Genomic DNA, 11,015 nt, shown 5'->3' with positions numbered 1-11,015 from the left:
TTTCTCTTTTTTAGTAGTTAATATTTGTTTCATGTATAGTCACTTTTCTTCTTTTTCACTTTTAATTTATGTAATGGATTCTAGTATTTGATATTTTCAATATTCTTTTTTACTTCTAACTGAAACTCTCCCCAAGACAAACTAAAGAAAATATTAATAATTAATAAAAAGTAAGAAAAAGAAAAGAAGATAAAATATATATGTATAAACAAATTAAAGCGGTTGGTCATTACATATATTTAGGTATTTGGTTACTTTCATGTCTTGGCAAAATTCTCTGTGTCTAATCGTCTTTTGTGTAGAATTTGACAGAGACTTTCCTACTAGCTTCTTCTTATTACCTATATAGGATGCTTTTAATCTAGACTACATAGCCATATAGTAATTGTATATCTTTTCTCTTTTTTATGTCCCATTATATAGAGATCCATAATCCATTCTCTATTAGAAATTAACAACCGAAACCCAAAAAAAACCCTCTTATATTCTCTTCCATCATATAAGATCTTCTACACAGATCTTAATTCACCAGAGAGAAAGAAAGAGAAGTTTATATTGATATGGCGTCGACGTCCCAGGCCATGGTGAACCAAGGGTTGTATGAGGATGAAGAAGCAGTACCAGCCCAGTTGGGTTTCTTTTCGTATGCTCCAAACAGCAGTTATTTGACCCTAATCCCACCATTGGTTTGCCTTAAAAATTTCTCTTCTTCTTCTTCTTCTCCTCCTTCTTCTACAACTACTACTACCTTTTTGCCATCCTCTAATAATAATAATAATAATCTGTCTCATGAAACCCTACTTTCCTCTCTAAGCAGTACTACTGCTAATTATTCTAAGCAAAGAGAAGATCACTTCTCTTTGTCTGATCATCATAATCATTATGATTCAGGATCCCAACTCCTTTCTTTGCAGAGATCAACCGCTAATTTACGGTAATAATAAATCAAAACCCTATTAACAGTTATTTTATTTTTCCTTTACATGCAAATACATACATATACATATGTGATTTTTTTTTATGTATACTATATATATAGGTCATGGGGTGATGTGAATGAGTGCTTGGGAAGCAAGAGATCAAGTATCATAAATGGAGGGGAGTTAGGCCATGAATATCGTGATCATCATCATCATCAGCATCGGCATATTGGGGTTTCAACGATGAAGATGAAGAAGATAAAAGGGAGAAGGAAAGTGAGAGAACCAAGGTTTTGCTTTAAGACCATGAGCGAGGTCGATGTGCTTGATGATGGTTACAAGTGGAGAAAGTACGGACAGAAAGTGGTCAAGAACACACAGCATCCCAGGTACCTAATTAATATCCATTTATTCATTAATTTATAATATTAACAACTCTAACAATGCCATTAATATTAAAGCATAACTGAACTCATCATATTCATTTTACTGCTATATATATTGCTCTCTCTCTCTCTCTCTCTCTCTCTCTCTCTCTTCCTTTCAAGAATAAAGCTTTTTGTCATATTTGATTTTTATACTTCTTTGTAGTGTTGTACCCCATATTTTACATGATCACTTGCTTTCTTTTCCTCACTCTCTCTTTCTCTCTCTCATTATTGCTGTTGTTATGATTATTATCATTAGCCTTTACAGGCATATTGGAGCCCAGAGATCAATTTTCACGGGTTAAATGTATATATATGTCTGAATAAAATTTAACATATTGATCTCGATCATGATCATAAAACTAGCTAATAATATTTTAAGGTAATATATAAATAATTATGATCTGCTACATAGAAAGAAGTAATTATTACTTTTGATGAAAGACCAAAATAAGCATGAAAAGATGATGATCCACATTACTGCTGCTTTATTAATTACAACTATCATCATCCATATTAATTATATACATAGGACATTTATAAATTCATTACATGTGACAAAAATCACAAGATTTAAATTATTTTGACTCAGTAGATGCATCATTAAACTATTATTAGTAATTAAGAAGTTACTAATAAGAAAAAGCTTTAGTAGATTATCTTGGTGTACAATACAAAAAAGAATCTAAAAAATTTCATAAGCTTCTACATTACCACACATTATGGACAAGTTTGAAGGATATTACCGATGTCGCGCGCTCTAGGGACGGCACTGTATTATATTCTTGCTAAACATAAATTAATTTAATAAATAATGTGTGATATCGCTTTTGCTCTTATATATGCCAGAAGCATTATTTTCTATTATTTACACTTTTTAAAAATGATATTAATTAAATTTCTCGCATCTGATTATTTAACGAAAATTATTAGTTTAACTGTTTCTTTTTTGTTTTTCCATTAAAGTTAACGACACATTAAAACTATGTTAAATCGATCAATTAATTATTTTTTTTTTCAAGAAAATAATTTTAAATATTTTAATTTAATTAATTTATTTATTAAAATGTAATTTCACTACAAATTTTTTTACTTTTAGTCACTATAAAATTTGTGACTAAAAGTGAAAAAATTGTGACTAATTTTAAATCACGATTCTTATGTTGTGACTAAAAAGTCCGTGAATAAATGTATTAGTCACAAAAATTACAATTTGTTGTGACTTTTAGTCACAATATTTGTTGTAACTAAAACTAAATTAATGACAATTTGTAACTAAATACTATGTTTTAGTCACAAATAATATTTTCTTGTGACTAAAAGTCACATTTAGTTACAAAAAAAATTATGTTGTAATTAAAAAGTTATCACTAAAAGTAGCAGTATTTTGTAATGTTTATATAATTATTAAAAATATAAATAAAATTAAATAATTGATCTTGAATTAGACGTTAATTTAATTAATTATATTTTATAACAAATTTATTAGTTATATTATTTAAATTAATTAAATTTATTTACTTATTTTAATATTTAATAAAATTAGTTAGATATAATCTTTTATAAATAAATTAAAAGTTAAATTAAGTTTTATATATTTAAAAAATATAATTAAACTGTATTAGATTTAATTTTTATTATAAATATTATTTTAATTGATAATTAACTAATAGAAATTCTAATATAACTCTTAGCAATCAATGTTACTATTACTTAGTATATATATGTATTGTGTTGGATATTGTACTTGTAATAGATATCCTGTCCGTTTTCGAAAAGTTCTTAATATTTTACCGTGTGTAAAATAAAAATAAAACAAATGCCTAAAACTAAATTTGAGTTCTATACTTTTGAGATTACAAATTATTTATAATTTTTTCAAAAACATCCAGAATGCCTAGTACACGCAGACATATAAAAATATTTCAATATTAATTTCTCCATATCAAAGTAAAAGCAAAAGTAATATGTTCTCGCTAAAAAAATTTCCTTTGTATAAATTAACTAAATGAAGTTAGTACTAATTCTCCATGTCTAGGATTGTGGATAATTAATCATCACAACTTGAAGCTAAACTATTTTAAAGGGCCTATTTTGTTATTATTAATATTAAAGGTTAAGTTTTAAGTAATCAAAAGCTTTAATAGTAATTAAGTTGAGTCACGTGTTCATGTAAGAGTAAAGTAGCTTATGTATATATATGTGCACATATTTATTGTGGCTAATTATAACCTGTGAAAGCTCAATTTTCAGAGCAACACTATTTTACTTGTGATATTGTTATAGAATTTTTATTTAACTATATATATAAATGCCCCGGTTTTATTATATTAATGGATGGCTTATATAAATCACAGAAAAGTCAAGAATGATATGTTTAAATGATTGGATCTTTTGAATATGTTAATCCTACATAATTATAACTCTCATTGGCATTTATAGAATATACTTACATTTTTATTATGGCTTCATGCATGCGTTCTCTTGCTGTAATTATTGGGATATATATAGTTACTATTCCAGCCATATAAGTCAAAAAGTTGGAAATTAAAGTTCTTATTTTCTTATCCGTTATATACTGAGCAATTTTCTCGATCGCCTTTGCTCCTACTAAATAGAAAAATCAATAAGAAACATTTAGGATTTATATATATTTATACACAATCATTAAATATGCTTGACGTACGTACTAATAGATTTAACAAAGTCAACATTATTTTTTAGAGTAATCATAGACATCACACATTTAAATTACTCACACAATATAAGCCACATAAATTTATATAAGCATCAATTTCAATTTGTTAACCAGATATCTATAATAATAATAATGGCTAATTAATATAAGACACGAGTTATTGAATTGATGTTTCTTGATGATTCTATAATGTGATCGATCGAGTAGCATAATCTTCTATATGTAGACAGTGAATTTATATACTGGTTGGATTCATCACATCAACTTTTACACTAGGCACAATTGTCTTTTGTCTGTATACTCATTAGCTAGTCTGCTTGTTTTAATGGGTTGTTCATGTACTCTGCCACTCATGTAATTTGTAAATGAAACTTAATTAAAGACACTCGTTAATATAGCAGTAACTTGTACATTTCCATCAAAAGTTACTTTTAATTTAATTATCTGATCTTGAAGATTCCAAATAATTACCTTCTATGATATGTCTGATCATGTAGGACATAATTTTAATCTGTCCTTTTTATCTTTACCCTTTATATATGCACAACTTGTCTAGCACAATAAGTCATTATTATGGCTTTTATGATTTGATTATGGCTTTTATGATTTGATATGGGAGTATGGGACTATATGTGGGAGCGCCTTAACTTACTTTTTATTCAGCTAGTTTTCTTAATTGGGATTACATGAAAACTCGCAACGATCATTTTCTTTTTGCAAAACTACAAAATTGTAATAGTGATTGTGCTGCATTTAATTTGATCGGAAGTTGTAGATATATAGTAGTTACTACTGTGATATTGCATGTCTATATAGGAACTTTCATGCACGTTAGTTGTTATGTGTCGATATTTAAACATATCATTCTTGACTTTTCTGTGATTTTAGTAATTATAATCAATAAATGGAAACTCTTTATTATACCCAACTATATGGCTTGCATGCATGATGATATTTAGTAATTATAATTATAATATATATACATAATAATATATTGAAAATTAATGGTGGTCCTCTGCAGAAGCTATTACCGTTGCACACAGGATAACTGTCGCGTAAAGAAACGTGTGGAGCGATTAGCAGAGGATCCAAGGATGGTTATCACGACATACGAGGGGAGACATGTTCATTCTCCATCCCATGATCTTGAGGACTCTCAGTCTCCATCTCCTTTGAGCAACTTCTTCTGGTAGTACTATACACTATATGACTAACTATATATAGATAAATATATGTTAAGAGCTTTGTCTATTCGAAAAAGCCTCATCACCTGTTTGCTGCCTCTTTGGACGTACTGTAAGAGTTCATAATAATAGAAAATATGGGATTGATCTATTATCTTATATGCATATGGGTCATAGCGACATCGTACGTCGTAATCTCGATTGTTGTTTTATTTAGCTTAATATCCCTTATTAGTACGTTGGTACCTAAGTCTGCTGAATTTTGTTTACCAACTCATATATGGCACCTAACTTTCTAATTATCTTTCTAGTTTACGTTATGTGAATCAAGTTATCTGCTTTTGATATATTTGGATATGTAAGATTATAATATAGGTCTCATGTAATTGGTAAACCAAATTCAGCAGTTATTTCTTTTTATGTGTACATGTAATTTTCTGTTACTTCCCAATAAAATGAATTGATCGCCTACCGTTTCTCCAACTTTTGAATATGTAAACTGCAGCTTAATATGAGAATTGTTATTGGTGCATTTTAATATTAAATTATTTGGCATATTATTAATTTGATTCAATTACAATGCAATACATTAGTAGGGGCGGAGCCATCTGTGGCCCCCCACAATTTTGAAAATTTATGAGTCCATATATAATTATATTATATATATACTATATATTAGTCAAATTAATTTTTTTAAAAAAAATTACAAGTATAAATTGAATTCCTAATACAAAAGATGTCTTTGGATACGAGGTAATAATTATTTATGAATTTTAATATTTTTTTTTTGACAAAAAAACTAGTAATTACATAAAAAAAAATAATTTTTAGCATTTAATATTTAAAATAAAAGATTTTAAAAATTACACCGTATAATTACGCTCAATTCTCATAAGAGTATGAGAATTAGATAGTGTAATGGAAACTTCTCCATTACTCTGCCATTACACAGTTATAGCATAATTGCATGGTTAGACAAACACATAAAATTTTATATTTACCTTCAATTACGAATTGTATTACTTTCAATTACGAATTGTAATTTTTTTTTTGGTCTTTCTAACGTACCTTAAAATTCACATTTGATTTTTAGTTTAATTACTTGATTTATAAATTTTAAAATATTGTATAAAAATAAAACAATATAATATATTTTTCTCAATTAAATTTATAATTTTCGTATGCACCTGTTGATAGCTCCCAACTATCTAATTTTGGCTCTATCCTGCTAATAACAATATCCCTAAGAGATATTGAGGGAGAGAGAAAAGCTTGAATATATTTCTATTGAATTGAATTGAGTACAATGGCTAAGTTGGTTTATATAGGTTGAGGAAGTGATCAAGTTAGTTGGAACAACTAACTTGTGTCAGCTCAGCCTTAACCGACTTAATAACAGAAAAAATAAAACAGAAATTAAACAACACTAATTCGAATTTTTAATAGCCCCCTCAAGTTGGAGTGTAAATATTTATGACACCCAACTTGGATACAATGTTGGAAAAAGGAGAAGGCATTAGTGCTTTGATAAATATGTCTGCTAAATTCTGTTGTGAAGATACGTGTCGAAGTTTGACGGAGCTTTGCTGAATTTTTTCTTGAATGAAGTGACAATTTATCTCGACATGTTTCGTGCGTTCATGATAGACAGGGTTTTCGCTGATATGAATGGCAGCTGTGTTTTCACAATAGAGCATAATTGGGATTTTAGGAGATATGCCAAAGTCTTGGAGAAGGGCAAGGATCCAAGTAACTTCTGATGTTGCGTTTGCCATTACACAATACTCGGCTTTAGAAAAAGAACGAGAGACGATTTGTTGCTTTTTGGATTTCCAGGAGACGAGGGATTGGCCAAGGAAAACACAGAAGCCTGAAACGGATCGCTTGGTATCCTGACATGCCGCCTAGTCAACATCAGCAAAAAAGGAAACTTGTACATTAGCTTGAGATGAGCTGGTTTCTGCATAGGCTGAGACTGTTGGGGAGGTGTCACTACAAGAAAAGCAATTTTTGCCGGCGCAGTTGACTAATTGCGCCGGCAAAAGTTGTCAGCATTAATGAGATGCTGAATTTGGGATTGGATTCAGCTATACCTTTTACCGGCGCAATGAAATGCGCCGGTAAAAGATGAATACTGAACCGCCAAATGGCGCGAACACATGTCCAATTCTGTAAGGCTTTTACCGGCGCACAATTGCGCCGGTAAAAGTTTCCCAAATTTTGGTGGGAATGTTAACCGCCCTCGTGAAAATTTGGGGGGGAAATAAAACGCGTGGTAGGTGGGGTTACTTTTACCGGCGCATTACTGCGCCGGTAAAAGTGTTAAGCCAAACGGTGCGTTTGGTTTTAGGGTTATATGACCACTTTTACCGGCGCAATTCAATGCGCCGGTAAAAGTGTTCATATATCCCCTTCGACGAGCAGAGCCCATTTACCTTTTTTTTTTCGTAAATTTTTTTCTCTCAAAAAATTTCTCCTTCATCTCCTTCATCCCTACTCTTTCAATCTCACTCATTCTCACTCAATCTCACTTCTCCATCAATCTCACTCAAAATCCCACTCATTTCTCTAAAAAAATTTGTTTTTTTTTTTTTGGAAAAAAATCCCCACCGCTAGGCGACCCACTCACCCACTTAGTTCGTCGGGCACCACCACGGGCAGGTAGCCTCCACCTTTTGCACACCCCGAAGCCCCACCTCACCGGTATTTTTTAATTTTTTTTGAAAAGTTTATGTAAATGTGTATGTGTATGTGTAAATGTGTTTATTAGTGTATATATGTGTATATATATGTATTTCTGTATGTGTATGTATGTATGTGTATATGTATGTGGATGTGGATGTATATATGTGTATATGGGTGTATGTATATATATGTATATGTGTATGTGGGTGTATATATGTATATATGTATATATGTATATGTGTATGTGTATGTGGGTGTATGTATATATATATGTATATGTGTATATATATTTATGTGAGAGTATATGTAAATATGTGAGAGTATATAGGTGTTTATGTGTGTATATGTATATGTGTATGTGTTTATGTGTGTGTGTGTGTATGTATGTGTATGTGTATATATATTTAAGTTTAAGTATAAGTGTATGTATATATATTTATGTGTGTATATGTGTGTTGATATTTTAATTATTTAGTTTTATTTTTATGAAATTAGGTCCCGTTGGCCAGGCAAGCACGCCTCTGCTTGTTGTTGTCATTTTTGGACCGCTTCGGGTTTGTTTTTTTTTTCTTTATATTAGTAATTAATTTAATAGTTTTGTTATAAGTTAGTATGCCTATACATGTTAGTGAAGTAGGTTACGTGATAAAATACTGCGGTGATCGGTGGTGTGATTTATTATTTTTCATATGTTGTTATCGAAAGTTTGTTTGTGCTATATTGATAGGTTTTGAAAATTTTGGGTTTACGCTTTTTAAGCCGTTATGCTGCCCAAATTTTGGTAGATAGTTATGTAATGTAATTTTTAATTTAAATAAATTAAATAAAAATTTGTAAAATAATGTATATCATAAAATGTCAAAAGTATTCCAAAAAATGTATTTGAAATTTTTAAACTTTATAATATTCAATTTAAATAAATAAAATAGAAAAATATAAATTAGTATATATTAAAAAATATAATAGGTAATCAAAATATTTGTTTTAGTAATCTTTAATTTAAATTAATATATTTTATAAAATATAATAGGTAATCAAAATTTCTTTTTTATTTTAAAAAATTTGTAATCTTTAATTAAAATAAATAATATTAAAAAATTAGTATATATTATAAAATATAATAGGTAATAATTTTTTTTTTTAAAAAAAAAATTTGTAATCTTTAATTTAATTGAATAAATGTCAAAATTGGTAATTACTAATTATTGTTTAATTTTAAAAAGTAAGTAAGTGATGAACTTTAAAAAGGTTGTAATTTTTAAGTTTAATAAATAAAATAGAAAATTATAAATGAATATTTATTACAAAATTGAAAATGAAAGCAAATGATATTTTGAAGATTAAAAAGTTTGTAATTTGTAATGGGAAATTTGATTTTCTATACTTAAAAATGGTGATTTTTTTTTTTAAAACCAATACATTTTACACTACAAAAAATATGACACTTTTTTCAAAACTCCAAAAATACCCCCCTCTATCTACTCTCTCTCTCTCTCTCTCTCTCTCTCTCTCTCTCTCTCTCTCTCTCTCTCTCTCTCTCTCTCTCTCTCTCTCGGGCCAGAACAAAAAAAAAAACAAATGCACATGATCAGATGGTCGGACCACGTGGTCATGGGTCCGATTGGTCGGACCCATCGGACCATGTGGTCGAACCATCGGACTATATGTTTTTTTCGGTTCGGTCGAGAGAGAGAGACGAAGAGAGTGAGAGGGTATTTTAAATAAATTAAATAAAAAGTTATAAATTAATGTTTATTATAAAATTTAAAATGTAATGAAGTGATATTTATAAATTTTAAATATTTATACTTATAATTTAAAAATAAAATAAAATAAAATTTTAAAGTAATTATAGTAAGAATTTAATCTAATTAGCATAAAGTAAGTGTAATTATAAAGTAAGTACAAATGAGCATAAGATATTAAAATAGCATAAAATTAAATTTTTATTATCTTTTCTTGATCTCTTTGGTTATACACCAAAGATAGGATAGTAAAATTGTATTATCACATAGTGATAATTTATTTTTTTCCAATTTTACACATGCACGAAATACCTTAGACCGTTTGGAGAGGCTGAGTCGGTAAGGACTCTTAAATACGCTCTCCAAATTATCCGGGAACATTTGTCGCATGGATAGTTTGGGCTTGTTTTATACTTATAGTATGATCTATTGCTTATTTGATTATTTCATTAGTAGATATTTTGGTACAACGTCTTCTTACACGTTCTTGTAAGTCGGCAAACTTAATTACTACAAGTTTGCTAACTTATAAGAACTGTGAGGGAGAAATAGAAATTTTTACAAAAATGAAATAATCTTAAGAGCGTAGATTGCACTATATGTATATTACAAACTTTGAATGGGATAGGTTCTTTACCCTTTTAGTAATGGAGTGAGAAGGTGGATTAGGACACTTGCACATTTTTTTGTTTGTTTTTAAATTGTTTTTGTTAAACACTTCGTAGTGGAAGATGCCTGCCAACCGAAGTTGGATGAAGAGCGCACGGCGCTCTGCGGAAGTTTCGAAGTGGCGTTGACGAGTTTCTTGCGGTTGCAACAAACCACGTGAACGCTGACGGATTAGCTCGATGCCCATGCATGCGGTGTTTGAATGTGAATTTTCACACACGCAACTATAAGGGTTCATTTATTTCTCGGCGGGATCCAACCTTCGTACAACCCCCGGTATTTCCACGGGAGACTTTCTCTCGGCCCAGCGGTTGAACTTCCGAAAATGACGAAGAGGAAATGGCGGATGTGTTGGCGGACATGTTAAGAGGGGACCACAGGTTTGACGAATCTGCTAACACTATCGATTCTTTCAATGAACCCCCTATCAACGACAACAACAAGTTCGATGACTTGTTTAAGGAGATGGAGGCTGAGTTATATCCAGGTTGCAAAAAGTCAGCCACAGATGCCTTGGTAAAGCTTATGCCTTGCAAGGTTTTGAATAGGTGGAGCAACCACTCTTTCGATATGTTCTTGTCCATCTTGATTGATCTATTTCGGAGGGGACAAAATTACCGAAGTCGCATTACGAGTCGAAGATGCGATTGCGCAATCTAGGTTTGGGTTACGACTCAATAGATGTG

At 30.0% G+C, this 11,015-nt stretch overlaps 1 protein-coding gene across 1 annotated transcript; it reads left to right on the top strand.

The window, feature by feature from the left end:
- The first annotated feature begins 225 nt into the window (after positions 1-225).
- LOC115712183 (probable WRKY transcription factor 13) lies at positions 226-5,389 on the top strand. Its single transcript, XM_030640432.2, has 3 exons — positions 226-934; positions 1,040-1,309; positions 5,068-5,389. The coding sequence occupies exons 1-3, from the start codon at positions 561-563 to the stop codon at positions 5,237-5,239; spliced, it is 816 nt and encodes a 271-aa protein (XP_030496292.2). The 5' UTR covers positions 226-560; the 3' UTR covers positions 5,240-5,389.
- Positions 5,390-11,015: the final 5,626 nt, after the last annotated feature.

The sequence above is a fragment of the Cannabis sativa genome, chromosome 4 (assembly GCF_029168945.1).
Source record: "Cannabis sativa cultivar Pink pepper isolate KNU-18-1 chromosome 4, ASM2916894v1, whole genome shotgun sequence".
NCBI classification, from domain to species: Eukaryota; Viridiplantae; Streptophyta; class Magnoliopsida; order Rosales; family Cannabaceae; genus Cannabis; species Cannabis sativa.
This window is presented reverse-complemented; position numbering and strand designations above follow the sequence as displayed.